At 35.2% G+C, this 19,818-nt stretch overlaps 1 protein-coding gene across 5 annotated transcripts; it reads right to left on the bottom strand.

Annotated features, from left to right (window-relative positions):
- Positions 1 to 2,704: 2,704 nt before the first annotated feature.
- On the bottom strand, positions 2,705 to 12,422 carry LOC132183915 (uncharacterized). Of its 5 annotated transcripts, none has more exons than XM_059597386.2 (16): positions 12,277 to 12,422; positions 11,414 to 11,463; positions 8,417 to 8,584; positions 7,922 to 8,340; positions 7,648 to 7,834; positions 7,187 to 7,551; positions 6,772 to 7,098; positions 6,615 to 6,678; positions 6,194 to 6,528; positions 5,685 to 6,090; positions 5,471 to 5,571; positions 5,289 to 5,332; positions 4,473 to 4,677; positions 3,925 to 4,069; positions 3,530 to 3,669; positions 2,705 to 3,123 (listed from the first exon to the last, which is right to left on the bottom strand). In XM_059597386.2, exons 3-16 carry the CDS (start codon positions 8,460 to 8,462, stop codon positions 2,980 to 2,982), a joined length of 2,928 nt encoding a protein of 975 aa, XP_059453369.2. In that variant the 5' UTR covers positions 8,463 to 8,584; positions 11,414 to 11,463; positions 12,277 to 12,422; the 3' UTR covers positions 2,705 to 2,979. The 5 variants fall into 5 exon arrangements, with proteins under 5 accessions (XP_059453369.2, XP_059453366.2, XP_059453368.2 ...); XM_059597383.2 differs by having other exon boundaries at positions 6,615 to 6,684; XM_059597385.2 differs by having other exon boundaries at positions 6,615 to 6,684; positions 7,922 to 8,337; positions 12,277 to 12,421.
- Between the last annotated feature and the right edge of the window lie 7,396 nt (positions 12,423 to 19,818).

The raw sequence follows: 19,818 nt of genomic DNA on the forward strand, positions 1-19,818 counted from the left end.
TCAGAGATTCAGAGAAGATAGATTTGGGCTAAATTTGGGTTCTCTAATTTGCAACCGTTGGATTTGGAAAAATAATTAAATTTTAAATATTAACGGTTTGATTCGTTTTACCAAAAGCATATCCCATGTGGCTGTCTCTACTTAGATCTGGTGTGCTTGTTTAATATGATCCATTGATTATATATACTTTTTCAAAATTTAATATTACTCGTCAGATTAGATCAAACAAGGCAAGCTTACGGTGTCTCTGTTACACCATATACATACTTCTTACTAAATGCTTGATAGCTGTCATCCATTAATATCATCCAACGGCTATTAGATCATTAAAACATTTTGGACGGCTACGATTACACTTATATATCATAGATCAAATTCAAATTCAATTAAATTATTAAATTCAATAAAAATTTTAAAATTCAAAATTTAGGAATTAGGAATAAAAATTGTGTTATGTAGTATTATTTAGGGTCAGTTTGTTATTTCAATTTTAATAATTACAATTTTAAAAATTGTATTTTTTTCAATAAAAATTCTACAGCTTAAACGCTTAATAGAAGAGAAGAAAAACAAAACAGATCGAGGAGGAGGCGAGAGAAGACAAAAGAAAGAAGAGGGAAGAAAGAAAAGAAGAAGGGGAGAGGAGAGAAAGAAAAAGAAAAGAAAGAAACAGAGAAGAGAGGGAGAAAGTGAAGCAAAAGGGAAGGAAAAAGAAAAGAAAAGAAAAGAGAAAGAGAAGGAATTCAGTTGAGGTAAGAGCCTCCTCCTCTTCCAAGTGAAATGTAGAAAACTTGTCCTTAATCTACTTGATAATTGTATAAAGAAATCTTGGTGTATTTTGGTGTTTTGGCCGCCATGGAGAAATTAAGAGTGAGTGGGTGTTAAAAATTTCTTTAGGATTTTGTTAGGTGTTGCAGATTTTTGATTGCTTATGGTTTTGGAATACCCAATAGATATGGAGCTGAAATTATACCTTGGGTGGCTGGAATCTGATTCTATACTTGTGGGTTGATTAATTTGAACGTAGGCTTGAATTTGATGATTCCTTTGCTCTATTGATTTTGTAGTATGAAAAGAAGGATGAAACCATTCACACACTTGAGAGTTTGACTAAGGACTCTGAACATGACAAAGAGGAAAGACACAGGACATCAATATAAAATGAGGAGAGATGAAAAAGATAAAACACATGGAAGAGAATGATTGTGTTCTGTTGTGGCAGTGTAGAAAAAAAGACAAGAAATAGTCTTGTACGATGTGGAAGGGAGGAGAAAGGGAGATTTAGGAAAATGTGACAGAAGCTGCTGGATTAGGTGTGTAATAACAAAAAAGATAGAGAGGAAAGGCACAAGTTAAAAATTGATTTTATTTAGGAAGTTTATTGTTTAAAGAATATGTATTTTGTTATTTTAGATTGTTTTGTGTTTAGGAACAAATGGTAAATATTGACCGTGAGCACCTTAATTATTATTTGAAACGCTCTTTGACATAGTGAGATTTAATAATACAATCATTAAGTTTGTGTCTTCAATTTCAATAATACAATCATCAAGTTTTGCTAAATTTTAACATTATTTCCTTTGTCACTTTAAGATTTAAGTTAACAGTTTGCAATCGGCTACGATGTCTCATTTGAAATGTCATAGGCACCCAATGGAATGTCATGTCAACAAGTATTAATTCATTCATAAAAAAATATAAACAAAAACAAAAGACACAAAAAACAATCGATTTAACACATGAAACTTAAAGAAACACAAATCCTAAAAACTTAAAGAGCAAACCCACAATAACAAAAAACTTCAATTCCGTTGACATGTCATTGCAAATTGGCGACAATGCTCACGGGCTTAGGTTTAGGTTTTATTACACACACATGATGTTGAACAAGTATATTGCTAGACAAATATTACCATATTGAACTAGTATATTGCTAATATTAGTTCATCGTTTTTCATGCATGCACTTAGCATACATGTCAATTAGACCATTAATCATTTTTCATTTTTCAGAGATATCCCACTCTGCACTATACCATATTCATCTGCGTCTTCTTTCCACTCTGCACTATCCTATTCATCTCATACCATAGGAATGAAAAGTGGTATGAGATGAATGATTAGTTTTTTACTGATATACTTGAGATTCAAATTTATACAGGCTGTAGCAAGAGGACTAAAAGATCCTTCATTTCGTGTGATTCAAAACCATTTTGCAATCTCAGGAAATCTGGGAGATCGAGGTAGCAGCAAAGGTATGTATACCTTTGTATATGTATCTACTGAAGCTTAATGCAACTTCTGATGATTAAATTCTCTCACTATCATATTTATTTGGAGTGAACTATGTAGTTTTGCTGCTAACTGTGTCAAGATAGAGCTGTACGTTGACTTTCTTGTTCAGTGGAGAGAATTTTTTGCATTACCCAGTTATGATTTATGAGGAAATATCAGTAATCCATGATCATTATTTAAAAAATATATATGTTTAACAAATTTTGGAAAAAACAACCCCAGCTATTTAGGCAACTCTACCCTGTGGATAGACATCTACTTGGGCGCAGTGTGGCCATCAATATTTGCAATGACATCTCCTGGCATTCAATGGAAAGTTCTTGTCATTGCAAATATTGATGGCCATGTTATAGAACTCTGAACTCTGCCGTGTATTTATAACACTGAACTCTGAACTCTGCAACTGTCCAATGCCAAATGGAGCCTTCATTTCAAAAAACTGCCACAAGGTCAACTCAAGAATAATCATCATAACTACATGCACCCAGCACCGACAGGTTTAGTTAGTCCAATTAGTTGCTCTATCTTCCTAATGCTAAAATGCATAAACTACTAACAACCTAACCTACAACTTGCAAAAACAAGTTGAAGAGCCATCTAACTAAATGTTATGTACACTAATCATCTTGAAGAGCCTCCAAATATACCTTTGTTTTGAATAAAACCAATAGATAGTCTTGTATAACTAATAATCACTTTTATATTGACTCCAGTTAAAGACCTCATCATCACTTTCATCAGACTTCACAGGACTTTGAGCTCCAACATCTGCATCTTGATCTTTAACAAGTACTGCTTTCTTATCCTGCTCAGGTTTTGCCATTTCTTCCTGCGCACACATCAATAAATGCCATTATAGTAAATCAGATTAGCAAGTGGCATCAAGAGATGCTCGCGAGGGTCAGCTTGAATGGTTAACTCATTTGGTTAATACCACGATAGGGATGAGTCACGAAATAGCTCTTGAATGGGTTCCACATCATTTTAAAAAAAAAGTAGCATAAAGAGATGCATGGCAAAGAATGATGTCATTTTGCTATAAAAGCATTAGCCATAACGAGTTAACTCAAATGATAAGCATGATCATTTCACGCTTACATGGCCTTGAGACCAGGCTTCCAAAAGTTTCCTAGAGAAGTATTCATTAATCATATCTACACTCCAGAATTTCTATAGTGTGCAGTAGCACCTGGTCTAACTTAGCAGAAGATAATAGAAAACACCAAAAGGCTTACCTTAGCTTGAGTTTTCAATTCCACCACCACCTCCTCCTCCTCCTCGCCTGTTACACCAACTGTGTCATCTACATTAGAGTGTTCTTCTGCCTGAGAAGCTTGTTGCAGGCGCTCAATTACCAATTGGAAATGGGAATGATCTGCAAGAGAAAATTATATTGCACAGCAAGTTAACAAGCATGCCAACCCATGATAATTATATTAATGAAGCTTGAAACAGAAACCATAAAATGTCTCCTATTGAGTTTGAAATGGAAATGGTTAAGCTGAGTTTTCCCCATGAGAGATAATGAATTAATAAATTTCAATCATGCCAAGACTACTAAAATTATCATCTTAGTGAAATTTGCTGAGAGAGGGAGAGAGAGATTAAACATTTAAATAAAGGAATTCACCTTCGGAGCGACTTGTCAGGGCTTCGGAAAGCCTTAATGGATATTGACGCTCTTCCTTCTTAAATTTCAACTTGACTTGATGCCGTGTTCGACTAGGGAAAAGTTGTTGTATCATAGAAAAATCTGTTCCAAACTGCCGAACAGCCTAATCACATTAAAAAAGGGATTGGTTGAATTGTTATATAACTAGCAACAGATGGGCAGACATTTTCCACTTGTGTTTGGAAAAATGAAAAAAGAGCAATTAAATTCTTCATTCCAAGTTCAAAAATGTCAGCAGATGATAAAGGATATACTACTAACCAACTCAAGGGGAGTCGATAAAATTAGGTACACCTTACCATCCCACCCCTTTGACTCTTTCACTTTATCTCAAGTTTTAAGCTTTTAAACCAACATTTTTTTGAACAAAAGTTTCGTCTTCAACAAAAATAATAGTATGGAAAGTGTTTACACCGCATACTAGAAATCAGTCACATCCTATGATCATAAATGATAGATGGTTATTAATGGAAACAAGAAATGAATAAGATGTTACAGCTTTATACCTCATAGAACAGTTCTGTGTCTTGTTTTGACCATCTTGTACTGGGAGTTTTGTCCATGAAAGACTGGTAATTAATGTGAGTTTCACTTGGCTGAGCCTCATTATTCAGTTGATCAACATCATCATCATCAGAACCTCTGCCCTGTTCTGAATCAAAGGTCTCCTCTCCATTATAAGATGATTCCTCATTAATGGAATTGTAAGACCTGCACAGAAAAAGATTTATCCCAGGAAAAATAAACTAATCAAGTGCATATAACTCCAGGAGTAACAAAACCTAAATGCTCACTAACAAGCAAGTCGCCCTGCTTTTCAGGTTCTTTTTCCACAAGAAATGTCATAATAGCAACAGCAGCATTTGTTTAAATAACAGGTTTATTTGAAAGTTCTGGATTTCATCAAATACTACATATCATCTTTCACGCCAAACAGCATTGTTTGATACAGTCACATGAATACATTAGAAGCTGGCCTAACCACCAGGGTCCTACCTTCCCATCCCTAAAAGGCAATTTTACTGTGTGATAGTTGGAGCCTTATGTGAACTTAAACTAAAAGGTTTGTAATCCAGTTTTCAATCTCCAAGAACCCAAGAAAGTTAAGATGGAATATAAATCAGATAGACCTTTAATTAGAGGAACGTCACAATCCCACATACACACACAAAGAATCAACCAAAAAAAGAAAAAAGAATTAGAAACTCAAATGTTCTGGAGATGCCCACGAATACAGACATTTTTTATCTGATACAGTAAACAGGTAGCCATTAAACCTAAAGATATAGCCATAAATAATTCATATTTAAGAATTCAGGTACCTTAAATTGGTCAAGGGCGTTTTTGATCTTGCTGTCTCTTTGCTCTGCATGAGTTGACAGGAGGGAAAAGATCAAAGAAAATTAGAAAGTTTGGATCTATCATAAACAGTAAATAAACCAAAGGAAATGCTACAAGTGAAAAAGAAAAAATCATCACAAGAATTAGAGCGCAGAAAAAGTACCGCTGATCGCTCCCTATACTCTGCATGCAAAATGAGATCCTTAATAGGCAATCTTTGATGGTCAATTTCATCCCATGGGGTTTCAAGTAAAGCCTTGTCCACTACAAAAGAGAAACTAAGTCAATACTTCTGCCAATAACCCTACTTTCACGATCCAAATACATACATACAAAAGCTTGTCTTGTAATCTTAGGGACCCAGAAATTTCATTTACCATGTCCTCTATTTCGACGAGTTGAATGAGAAAATTTTTTGGGCGATTTCTTGGTTGACTGGTCTGCTGCTTCATTGGCCCTCTTACGCTTTCGTACAGATTTTCCATTTTCAGCCTCAGGTTTCTTTGACTTTCTTGGAGCTCTTTTCTTCTGGGATTTACTCTCCACTCTATTTCCATCATCATAGTTTTCATCTACATTAGAAGTACTGGGAGGTTCAGCGCAGAAGCCACCATTTTCATTATCCTCATCATCCACCTCATCAATAAGTTGGAAAGCTACTCGCTTCCTCAGCTGCCTCGACGATTTGCCACCATCATTCTCTTCAACAGCTGTAGCAGTTTTTTTGCATTTCTGAAAAAGATTTGATGCTGTAGAAGTTTCTCCTATTCCACTTTCAGCAGCCTACAAAAGACACATGCAAAGACCAGATAAAAATGAGTGAGCAAAATATTTCTTATCTATCAATCAATAATGCATAGCAAACTGTTAAAAATTGAATTACCACCTCTGCAGGAATATCAGGAACATCCTTCCGATGCAGAATATCCCCCAAAAAGTGAGAATCTTCTGTAAGATTTCTCAATTCATCATTCATTGGAATTTCAGATGTTGGATCCGAGGCAATAAAATCATCAAACCTCATGGAGTTATCCTGAAAAGGATAGTTAGCTGCAAAGGAAGGAACTGAGCCCTCATCCATGTATCCAGTTTCAGAAGGAACCAGCTGAGGAGCCTGCAGATGCATAATAGACTCAACCTCTGGGAGAGAGATGCCTGTACTAGGTTTCTCTTTTCTTGTTTTTTTATTGGGCTTGGGTTGAAACTTGCCAGTATGCCGTCCTGAAAACAAAAGAGAACAAATAAACAATTTTAAAATGCAACATAGAGCAAGAACAAATAAAGCATGAAGCTGATTTTGCACATACCAGATGCAATATTGGCCTCAGAAATAAAATCTAGGGTTTCAATGCCAGAAAAGGCCCCAGCTTCCTGAAACTAATCACAACTTTGACTAAAAAAAGAAGAAAAAAAAAAAAAATTAAACACACACACAGTACTTATCATAAAGTTACAAATATTCACCTCTGTTTCCAACCTTCCATTGTCAATCTGAGTATCACCATCCTTGTTAGAATCAGGAGCTTCCCTACAGCTTACTATATCTTGGGTTGTACCAGGAGAAGGACAAGTATGAGGCTCTGCAGCATCACATGTCCTCAGTGCTAAAGAGTCAAAAGAACTACAAGCTGAAATACAAAAATTTTCCTCGGTATCCTTATTATTGGAAGCAAGAAGAGTCGGCATTTCTAAAGGAGAAAGAGAACCTGCCCCATCATCATTACTATCTCTTGTGGTAGGCTCAGGAAGAATATCACCAAAGGGCTCCAATTCAAAAGCCATGGAATCCACCTAAAGCCAAAAGAGTTTCCCAATTGGTGGAACTTAGAAATATATAAGTAATATGGAAAAACCAGATTTGGGAAATCCAATTCTCTACCTCTGATGAGAATATTCCTATGCTAGAATGCCAACCACTGTTTCTGTCAGACGTTGCAACCTCTGCATGAGCATCTTTAGAGCCAGCATCCTCTCCAGTCACAAGCTTGTCAGAAATTGAACCTTCATCGTCTTTTGAAGGCTGTTTAGTACCCACAATCTCCAAGGTAGCTACAGACATACCATCCCCATTTGTCAATTTATTTTCTGCAACAACTGGCTGAGCATATTGTATTGTGTCTAAGCCTGTGGAGATTAGTCTAACAGCCTTTTCCTCTGTAGCAATTGGAGCTGATGGGATTGATGTAGAAGTTTTGTTTCCAGAGCGGGATTTAGCCTTGGGTTCAAACTTGCCACCAGCCTTAGCTGCAGAAGAATTTAAGGCAAGCCTCTCAAAATGCTTATACAGGAAGAAACCTTTTATAAGCAACAAGTTAACCATGGTGTGTCAGTATAACTTACATTTACTTGAAAGAGGATCAGGAATATCATCATATAACGGATCCAAATCCAATCCCGAGGAACCCAGTCTATCATCTGCAACATCACCAGCATGAACAGATGGTGCTGCATCTGAGCCAGTGGAGTTAAGCGTAGGCTCAGGAAAGATGTCAGCAGAAGGGTCCACATCCAACCCCGTAAAGTCTGCCTAAAACCAATAGTTTTATGGTAATAGAGCTTAGAATTCAACTAGCAGCAATGAACAATATAATTGTAGAGAAACATAAATCTTTACCTCAGTCTCTGATTGCCTAAAGCTTAAGTGCCAGTCACCATTGATGTCAGACACTGCAAGCTCTGAAGGCAGAGCATCTATGGAGCCCACATCCTCCCTGGTCGCAACAGCTTGAGACGGAGGGTTCACTAATACGGATTGTGTGGTATCAGCTACGTTTGGAACTCCTGAGAACAAATCCTCATTACTTTTTACAAATTCTTCTGCTGAGGTAGCTAGAGATGGACCAACTGGATTATTCAAATTATTATCTACAGTATCAGCAGACTGAATGGTTTGAGTGGCATCCACATCGGTGATGGGTAGTACAACAGTCTTTTCCTTTGAATCACTAATGATTGTTGAAGGAACTGAGGCAGATGTTCCTTTTCTAGGCCGTGGTTTGGCCTTGGGTTGAAATTTACCACCAGCCCGAGCTGCTAAAAAAGCCAATATTAAACCAACTCATTGATACACAAACTGAGAAGAAATACAACAAGCCAACACATCACTTACCACGGTTGATAGCAGGTTCATCAAGAAGATCATCAAAAGGGTCCATCTGAGAACCCTTTGAATTTGTCTAACACCAGCAGCATAGTTTACACATAATAGTCTGAACCCTTGAGGTGTTCAGAACACCTACCACTGGAACAGTGGTCCTTATGGTGTACCCTCAAAAACCTATGTAGATGGCAAACAATTAACATTAAAATTAAGTTCAACAGACAGTTGCCAAAGCTTTCTAAAAATCTCAAACTGAACACCATGGGGAAATTTTTTTTTCATCCACTTTAAGGGGGAAAAGGGCTACCCTACAAATTCTCAATCAGAATATCCAAGAGATAGATTTGAATTATTAGCATTCAGACTGACTGATATTTAACCATGAAGCATAGCATAATGAAACTTTCACTACAAATCTCCAACTAACGTGATTGAAAATAATCTTTATAGAAGAACTTTATTCTTCCAAGGAAAATTCTGGTAAAAATAGCAAGAGCACATATTTGTTTAAACATATTGTAGTGGACATAATTTTCAACACAAATTTTTAGATGTTCTTATAGACCAGAAAGCTACATTACATTCCCAATTCTCAAAAGGAAAATAGTCAAATATTTAAAACCCTTCCTTTGTTTCATAGTTTGATACATTAGTGAAACTAAAATCTTCACTCAACTGAGCCTAGAAAAAATATCTGGCTTGCTTAAAATCCAGTAGTAACATCAAATGAGTGCTAACTCCTACATTTTATTTATCTTACCAGGCAGATTAATTATACTGTAAAGTTTAAACTTTGAATATTTAATCAAATACTTCATAGTTTAAACTTTACACCCAACTAACACATTTGCAGCTTAAGCCCATCCCAAATGTTACGTTTCACTTTGGCACGAACCCGAATTCGTTAGGGAATTTATCAAACAACTGGTACACTTGATTTCAATTGAGAGATAAATGTTACATTGTGTCATGCTTAATCTAATCACTGTCTTTCTTAAGCGTTTTCTTCTCTCTTGGCTAAAAAAAATTGAAAGCTAATCACAATTCACCAAAAGCTTGAAGGAAGGAAGCATATGAACTTATATATAAGTAGCAAGAGAAGAAAACTAGAGAAAACCGTAGGATTACCTATGGATCGTCATCGTGTACGACTAGGGTTTGGGCTATGAACTTGAGCCCTACGATTCTAGGGTATGAGAGGGAGAGGGGGGTGGGAGCGTGCTAAGAACATGACGTTTCTAATAAAATAGTATTAGTGCACGGAAGTTGAACGTTACAAGCCCCGTGGTCTAATGGTGCTCTCATACGGGACATAGTATGTGTCTCACATTCGATACACGACTCCATCCCCATTTAATTTATTCATTCATGGGAAATTGCAAAACTCAGTGTAAAAATTAAGTAGCATTATCTCTATCGTTGTGCTATTTATAAAATCGAAATTATTTGGTATCGGACTATTTTCCTTTTTTATTTTTTTGCATTCAATTTGAATATTTCACATCATTAGACGACTCAAACTACATTTTAATTTTGTTGTATATGAATATATTGACAAAATAAATGCTTAACTTTTGCAAGGATACAAGTTAACTTATTATTTATGAAAAATAAAAACGTTTAGAGTGGTTGTGGGGCCATTCTAAGTGGAGAAGGGGTAACCGTGCTGCCACCCCTATCCTGAACAAAGTAGTGGAGAATTGGTTTTAGTCAACTTAACCAAAACACTGCAATAGCATTCTATTTATATTCGCTTACACGATAACAAAATTGGAAAAGATACATCATACAAGGAAAGTTCTTTACACATATTCTATATAATACAAGTCACACTAAAATAAGGTAAAGTATGGTAAATCAAATATACACGTATCAATTGAGTGGCTGTCTAATGAGAACTTGAGCAACACGTATGAGTATATATGGCAGGTCTTGTACAACACGTAGAGGCATGTAGAGAATGTCTTGGGGAATCATTGATAGCTGGAGTACCAATCACCAAACCTTTCCTTGATTTCAATTCCACAAATCCAGTGATATCTTCATTTTTGTCTATTGAATTGATGTCCATTATTCTCGCAGGTGATATCTTCATTTTTGTCTATTGAATTGATGTCCATTATTCTCGCAGCAGGATCTGTATAAGAGCTGATTTCCATAATATCAGTAGCAGAATCTTCATGAGATGAGGTGGCTGTTGCTGCTACCTTAACAGTTTGGTGATTGATACTCCAGTTGTCAATGATTCCCCAAGACCTTCTCTAAATGCCTCTACATGTTGTACAAGACCTGCCATATATACTCATATGTGTTGCTCAAGTTCTCATTAGACAGCCACTCAATTGATACGTGTATATTTGATTTGCCATCCTTTACCCTATTTTAGTGTGAATTGTATTATATAAAATAGGTGTAAAGAACTTTCCTTGTATGGTGTATCTTTTCCAATTCTGTTGTTCTCGTGTAAGCGAATATAAATAGAATGCTACTGCAGTGTTTTGGTTAAGTTGACCAAAACCAATTCTCCACTACTTTGTTCATGGTATCAGAGCCTCCATAGGCCAATGCCTCTTCCTTATTTTCTCAATGGCCTCCTCTTCAAACACTACCACTGCAACCTACTTCACTCTACCAAGCTTTGCTCAATTCCTTGCTCTCAAACTTGATGAGCATAATTATTTGCTATGGCTGTCACAAGTTGTACCTACCTTGAAAAGCCATGAGTTGATGGGCATGGTGGATGGTTCTAACCCATGCCCACCTCAAACTATACCTGATGAAACATCATTAAGTAGTCATACTATCACAAAACACCTTACATCAAACATTCACCCAAAACATCTCATGAAACATCATTAAATAGTCATGGTATCACCAAACATGTTTTATACTTTAAAAATAGTATATTTTTGCCCAATAAGTAAAATACTTACATCAAACATTCATCCAAACATCTTTTATACTTTAAAACATAGTATATTTTTGCCCAGTAAGTAAAATACTTACATGTTCGCTTGAGTACCCTTCGGTGAACTCTTGACTCAACCGCAATGCACCTAAGCATTTACATAATAAACACATAATTAAGCTCTATTCTTAGCTCAACAACTCTCACTATTTAAAAATACTTGAGCATACAAGTATCACGTTCTATAGGTCATCTCAAATCTATTCAACTAAAGCCCTTAAATCCCTTATATATATAAGCTAATGCATTAATTATCTAATAACTTTGTTACACTAAACTATGATTCTACATCATAATATATTAAATCACTAAATCTTGAGGCACATACATAGACTCTAGGTTAGGCATTACACTTTAACCCTTGTATGTGACTCTAGGTTAGGCATTACACTTTAACCCTATAATTGTTATTCTCTTCCTAAGCCATTTAATCTAGCAATTTACCCCCAATTTTATAATACTCATAATACTTACAATAATGCTTATGATTCTAATATGACATATTAGGACCTAAACCCTATAGGTATCAATTTTCATGGAACCCAAGAAAACCAAGGATTAATTAACACTTTAAATGTAATTAACCTATTCAAATCACATTCCTAGTGTTCACTTACCAAAAGCCCCACATTAATTTTAGGGATTTAGCTTCATATTAAAATACTCAATTTCTGACCTAATCACAAATCCCACCTCTCTAACATGATTTTCGTGCTTAATACTCAATGGGTAACGAAAATACAAAGAGAAATTAGCAATTCGACATATTAATAAAAGCCCCAAAATATTATATAAAACCCTAATTTTCGGACCTAATCAATTTCTCACAAGTCCTCATGTTCTCAAGCTTCAATTCCAATGGAGATAACAGAAAATCATAAGAGAAAAGGTTGGAGATTACCCAACAACAATCCATGACCGGAAATCCCATTTTCGTTCATCACTTTCCTCCTTTTCTTCTTTCTTCTTCTTTCTCTTCTTCTAACTCACGGCCTGCAGCTCTCACTCTCTCAATCTCGCTCCCGGCCTCTCTGTCATTCTCACGGTGAGAAAGACGATGGGGTTTTTCAAGCTGGAAGCTGAAAATTGGGCTGAGGACCCACTGAAAACAAATTATTCCAAGGCCCAAACAAAAAAGTGATGCAATTGATAGCTGGGCCTTTACTTATTTAAAGTGTTTCTAGGCTCTCAGAACAAGTTCATATATAAATAACTCAAAGACACAAAATACTCTTCAAAATAGAAAAAAACATATTTCACATTTATGAATATGTCACATCAAAATACCCTTCAAAATTGGGGGTACAATTGTACCCCCAATTTTTAAAAAATGACAAAATTATCCTTACTAAAATAAAATTTAAAATACTAAAATTTAAATTTTTTTTTTAATTTTTAAGGGCATTTTTGTCTTATTAAAAATTTTATATGGGTAATTTCATCATTTTGCTAGCATTAGGAGGTACATTATTATTGTTTTGGTAATTTGGGGAGTAAATTGTCGTAATTGATAGTTTGGCAGGTAAATTGTTATTGTGGTGATAATTTGAAGGGGTTAAATAAACTTTACCCTTATTTTTATTATAGATATAGTAAAGGCCTAAGCTATCTTAATCAAAATTAAATAAAGCTAATGTAGTTTACAAGATCCTTGGAAAAGATGGGATATAATGTAGAAGGTTTAATGATTTAATCCATTTGAGAAATATAAACACTTAAAATTTTTATTTTATGTCTTTTGCTTTTTAATGCTCTCGTAACAAGTTCATATACAAATAACTCAAAGACACAAAATACCCTTCAAAATAGGAAAAACATATTTCACATTTATGAATATGTCACATCAAAAATACTATTTTGAACCTTAAAAAAAAAAAAAAAACAAAAAACAAAAATCTTTTTTTTTTTTTTTTTTTTTTTTTTTTGTAAATATTGGAGGTGATGAGCAACCTTCAAAGGAGGATTTGGTCATTAAATCCGATCTTCATCCGGCACAAAATATCTTGCTTCAAGATCCGTTTAAGTGAAACGATGACAATGATGAGACGGCCGAATATCTTGCTTCGAGATCCGTTTAAGCGAAATGATAACAACGATGAGACGGCCGAATAGTCCTATCGACTACCAAATTCGAACGACAAACTTTGTACCTTTGCATGCAATATTTCGGGTACGATATAGTTGATGGGGATCACAAACAACCCACTACACCCATTTGCTTTCGCTTTCCAGATCTGCAACGCCCACGATCATGCTTTTCTTCGCGACGAAGGAATAGTTTCAATTGGAAGATCGATGAAATGCATTGTACCACAAAAACACAATCATCTGTTTGACAACAATGGTAGTGGGAGAAGACTATATATTTGCATGAAGAAAATTAAAAAAACTGCTTTTGTAAGAAATAACTTCGTGTTTGCCCGTCACCATGCATTATACATGTTTCTTCACGTGCAATGTTACTGTTATGGCTGCTAACCTTTGAAAACGACAGCCGTATCGGCTAATGGAGCTCCCGCAAAATCAAAAAAAAAAAAGGTTATTGGAATTTTCTCAAGAGAAGATCGAAGACACTCTAATACTTAAGTCAGTAATATAAAAAATGAATCGAGAGCGAAAGAATAGAGAGGGGCCATACCTAGAGACGTGCGACCCTTTTTTATGGGATTCTCCGGTTCGTCCCTCGGATGTTTGCCATGTAGCCTCGTTATAGTCATCTCATATTGTTAAGTTTTTTATTTATTTATTTATTTTTCTAGTGGGATGCTTAAGTAGGCCTAGACATATTTATTGTACCAACAAGTACTACAAATTGATGTGACAGTTCATGTGAATGTCACGTGCTAAAACATGACTCAAAACAATTAAGGAATAAATTCTAATAAATGTAATAATTTACATAAATATCATGTAAACTGTTACATCAATTTATAAAAAACTTGTATCCTATCGGGGTGAATTGCCAAAATAGAAAAAGAAATGTGAGAAACCAATTGAATGATGCAAGTAACTTTTTTTCATTGGTCAAACTTTCTCATAGTCATAGAGAGATAAGAAGGAGAAGAAGAAGAAGTGGAGGAGGCATTTCTTTTTGAGTTTAATTAATGTTTCCTGGGGTCGTGTTGTAAGATTAGTCAAAATTAAGTAGTGTAAAAAGCCTAAATCACCCATTTAAAATTGTCAAATCTTTATCTAATGAATCTAAACATCTTGACTTCTATAGCTTAATTATGTTCAAATCCATGGGATTAATTTAAAATCTTTTGTAACCTCATTAACAAATACCCATTTAATTTGTGGGTTTGGCTCTTCATGACATCAATACCAGGACAACTTATTGTGTACAACTCTTAAAGATTAGCATGCTTATTGAAATATTAATTAATTAATTTTTAAAATAATATTTGATGATTTAATGCCTGCTTCAAAGAAAGTACAATTAGAGTGTTTGGGAACACTACTTAACTGAACTTCCTTTTTTTTTTTTTTTTTTTTTCGATTTAACACCTACTTTTTTCAACTCATGGAATTTTTTTTAACCTAATTAGAAAATATCATTATTAAAAATTTTAGATGACTGAACCAGTCCTAAGAATTTGTGGTGGTCATCCACCTCTAAGTGGTTTTCGAGAGTGGCTCAACTACCCATATCTAATTTGGAGGTGGCTCAGCCACCCCCATTAGTTTTGGGAGTGGTCGATCTACCCCCATTAGTTTTAAGCGTGACTATCCACCTCTGAGAGGTTTTTGGGAGTGGATCAACCACCAATGTCTAATTTATTAGTTTTGGAGGTGGCCAATCCGCCCCCATCAGTTTCAGGGGTGGTTCAAAATCACCCCAAATTTTTATTTTTATTTTGTAATAATTTTATTTTTATTTTTAATTATTTTATTTTATATTCTTTAAACCATCCAAAATAATCTTAATTTGTTTTTCTCATCAATATTCACAATTTTTTTTGTTTTTTGTTTTTTTTTTTTAAAAACACCATACAACCAAACAAGTCCTTAATATATGTAAGCAGTTTAGAGTTAAGCTGAATAAAACTTTTACATGTCATTGATACTTGTTGCCTCATTGACCCAACAATTTCACTAACAATCTTTGTTGGGATCTCCTACAATTGAGGATGAGTCCTGCTATAAAGCAGACCCTGGTCCGCTCAGGGTCTGCCCCAGCCTGACGTGGCCAATGCCATGTCTAACTTAAAAAAAAATCTAAAAATTTCAAAATTTCAGAATTTCAAAATTTCAAAATCCCCAAAGTTTCAAAAATATAACTCTAATTTTTTCCCAAAATTTCAAAATCCCTTCTCCATCAAAAATCCCTTCCCTCCCGTCTCCATCTTTTCCCTCCCCCACTGGCCGCCACCGGCAAACAGAAGGACACGTCATACTTGGGCAGATGCTGGGATGACCCAAGTCTGCCGAAAATCTCTACTCATTGAGGATTCCGTCCAATTTTCTTGTCAGTTGTAATTGAACAGAACATATGAGTAAACTAGTAAAATCTTTCCTTACTCGGACAGAAACTCTCTATCCGTTCGACCAAAACAGAAAGTCTAGCTTGCTACTCGAACATAAAGCCCTTTCTCTCATGTGGAGCTGCCGTCCTCTTCAATAAAAAAAATTAAAAAGTTAGCTAGAAATTATATGACATGTGGATCTACTTTGATAAAAAGAGTGAAGATTTGGAGAAAGACCTTGAGATTATGTGGTGGGTGTGACTTGTGAGAGAGTCACCCACCCTGGTTCAGACCAAAACTGAGGAAAATAATAATATTGCTCTGAAAAGGGAATCTCCAATATCTACGGTTCAATTACAAAATACCCTTGGCAATCATGTGAAAAATATATAAAATACAAGGTCAGTTTGGACAATATGAACAAATCCTTGATACTGGACAGTGGACCCAAACTCCAAGGTACAAAAATTAATAGCTCCCCACCTAAAATAACTTTTTCCAATAATATGAGTATGGGGATATTATTGGGATATTGTTGGGGATTGTCTGGATTTAGAAGGGGGGAAATCAGAAAACCAGGTTGCAACATATATAGCATATACGTATGTAGTATGTACGATGTGTTTGTTTTGGCCGATTGTTTTTATTTGGTTGGTTATCCAAGATTGTATGTAGCAATGTTTTCAAATCAAATCTTGAGTAATTACTGTTGTATCACTATCTTTCATTTAGTTCTTGCATGTTCTAATTTGTTTTATGGTAAATGAAGCATTTCAATTTCACTGTGTGTCCATAGTGCCTGATGGTGGCTATATGCCAAGCATTTCAATTTCATTGCAAAGACATGGTGATTGCCTTTTGATGTCAGTTAGTGAGATTTATATATATATATATGGTCATTGCAGAGACATGGTTTCATAGCTTGATCCCCCCTCACCTTGCCAACATGGATTAGAGTAATTACCAATGATGATAAGAAGAATGAAGAAGTTGGAGAAGGAAATTACAGGCATAAAGCAAATGAGAAATGCTTGGAGTTTGTTGTGGCATTGAGAAACTCTTCGATTGTAATCTTTTTGGTTGTTTGTACCTCTTTGAGGATGATGACAAAAAAACAAATTATGTACCTTTCTTGAAGTTGATTTTCTGTTTTAATCTTTTGTGTTAATATGTATGTGTATTGGAAATTATGTAATACTTGAAAGTTGATACTCAAGTAATAGAGTTAATTTGTTATGTAATGGGAGTTGGATCTTTATTGTCCCACCTTTGTCTCTTAAATCAGTGCACATTTTCATTTTGACTGGTAGACAATGAACAAAAAAACAACAACCCATAAGCTGGAAACAATAAGGGCAGAAAAGAATTCCTTTTTTTTTTTTTTTTTTTTTTTATCTATGGAAAAATATAAAAAGCCAATAGGAACAGAAAAATTACACCAAGAAATAAAGGCAAAAACCATATATATTGAAGGGAAAACATTATAAAAACCAGACAAGACCATTAGCAATTATCAAAAAACAAATTTACAGGGTAGATTACCAAAATTAAATCACCATCTCTGCCTCTACACAGAAATTTTCCCAACATTTTAACCCCATCTAATATTACAAAATAAGCCGTGGTCTCCAACAACATTCAAACCTTTTTCTTAACAACACAAGGTTTGCTACTTTGTTGTCTCTTGCATGTTCAACCAAACTACTTACAGAGATATTAGCAATAAGATGATCACCAACACAGCAACAAGACATTTCCATAAAATTAAATTTATACAAAACTTTGGATAAAGTTTTGGCCTCCATTCCACTACAAATATGATCTCTCAATAAGTATTGCTTAAAAAAAAAAATGTTGCATTCTCTTCTAAATGGTTTAGGATTTGGCTTCTCTCTTCTTAATACTCCATATCTCTGCAAAAGGTATTGTCTTCTCTCTTCTAAATACTTCTGTCAATATCTCGGCAAGCAAGTCAATGACATTGCAAGGTGAGTACATTTAGAGATAATAATTTTAGTTACATGATAAAACCAACTACTGAACACATCCATCCATATATCATCACTTCAGAGTTTCAAAAAAACATAAACTTCAATGGTTTCTATTTTTCTTTCATCCTCATGAATTGAAAAGGAACTAGTAATCAACAAAACCAGAAGAAAGACAAAACCTTCAAAATCTCAACAAAAATCATTCAATCAAGCTAGAAGAATTATTAACCTGTGTTAAATTAACTTGCCAATGGCTGCCTGTCTCCCTCCAATGAAGAATTCTCCTGTGCAAGTCAAATTGAAGGTCTACAGCTGCTGCTACAATACAATGGCCAAAATGGTATACCTTTGTGCAAGTTTCTGGAGAAGCTTTTCCCAGAGCTTGAGTCTTTCGTGCTGGGAGTTGGCAAACAGCTAAAAAATAAGCTACACAGCTAGATTTAGAACAATCCACAAAAAATAAGCTCAAATTCAACCCACAAAAAATCTGAGATTCAGACCCAGCCAGAGAAGAAGAAATCAAAACAAAAAAAACAAGAAAAAACAGAGATAATCTTACGCCTTTTGATGTATCCGCTTGTAGGAGATGGGTGGTCTGAGCTGGAGATTGCGAGGTACCTTGTGGCCGGAGATGGATATGGATGAACTTGGTGGCCGTAACAAGAGTAAGCCATCAAAAACCAACATTTAGCCAAAAACAGAGCACTGGAATATCCATTCTTTCTTGTGGTTAATTTTACTGAAATTTTTTCTGTTTATACAAGTTAATAAACTCAACTTCACAAAGAACTTAAATAAGATCAATGGAGAGGGAGAGTTAGAGAAGATCACTTACCGGTGGAGCAGCGGTGGGATCGGCCTAGGCATGGCAGTGTGGTCTGATTCTGAGCGGTGTGGGGATCGGCCTGGGCGGTGAAGCTAATCTCATGCGGCGATGGTTTTCCAAAAGCGGCGTTAAAGAGGATATGGGTCTGGAGCTTGGTGGATCAAAGAAGATTGCAAGTACCCAATAGCAACAAACTTAGTTCTTGAGACCCCGAAGGGATGGGCTACGGGTTTATAAACAGATTAGACCTCCTCCGTAGGCTCACACAGCCCATTAGGTAAAATGCAGGTTGGGCCTTCTTCATCTGTCACAGGCGAAGGGCACGTGTGCGTGTGGGCTTACCAAATTCACGAGTTTGAGCATGCTATAAATTTATTTATTTTATTATTACTATTATTATATATATATATATATATATATATATATATATATATATATATATATATATATATATATATATATATATATATGCGGGATCATCATTTCATTAGAGTGACTTCCTTTAAAAGGCAATAAGCCATAATTATGTTTAGATTAGATTTGTGGAGAAAAAGTAGCATTAAATATTGTCCCTTCCCTTCTCTAACAGTAAAAGGTGTAATTCAACGCCCCTCCATTTCATTTGAAATGTAGAGTACCTATTTAGTGCATTTAAGAGGGTAATATTGTCTTAATTTTTTTAGGGGTAAATTTTTTGGACAAGTTTATCCTCCTAAATGTACTAAATTGATACACTCCATTTCAAATAAAATGAAGAGAATCATTTTCCACTGTAACCAAATCTTCATCTTTGTGGATTGTTATTGGCTTGAGTAGTTCAGAAGTTGACCCCTCTTATGTTTGCCTCTCGAGAGGCTTCCGATATAACTCTCCGACCAATAAAACGACCAAATGAAGGTGACACAGATAATTAGGAAACTATCAAACTTTGCGTCAATCATTTTCTTCTCAAATTCAGTCCAAGGACTACGATAATGCAGTATGATGTTGATTTCAAGCCTATTCAAGGCCAGCCTGTAAAAATATCATAATATGATTTGTCTTCGATCAGAAACAAATTGTGTTTTGATCCCCTTTTAGCATTTCCCATGCCACTAACTGCGTATGGTGGGACGCATAATATTTCCAGTGCAATACCATTGTATACTTGAGATTTTGAT

This window comes from Corylus avellana, chromosome 7, assembly GCF_965113065.1.
Source record: "Corylus avellana chromosome 7, dhCorAvel1.hap1.2, whole genome shotgun sequence".
Classification (NCBI taxonomy): Eukaryota; Viridiplantae; Streptophyta; class Magnoliopsida; order Fagales; family Betulaceae; genus Corylus; species Corylus avellana.

What these genes read in the sequence shown, in the direction of transcription:
- LOC132183915 (XM_059597384.2), bottom strand. Translation starts at nt 8,462, where the DNA reads ATGGACCCTTTTGATGATCTTCTTGATGAACCTGCTATCAACCGTG. An exon ending in TGAACCTGCTATCAACCGTG is followed by an intron (nt 8,341 to 8,416) that starts GTAAGTGATGTG and finishes TGGCTTTTTTAG; the next exon opens with CAGCTCGGGCTGGTGGTAAA. An exon ending in AATTGAAAACTCAAGCTAAG is followed by an intron (nt 3,124 to 3,529) that starts GTAAGCCTTTTG and finishes ATGTGTGCGCAG; the next exon opens with GAAGAAATGGCAAAACCTGA.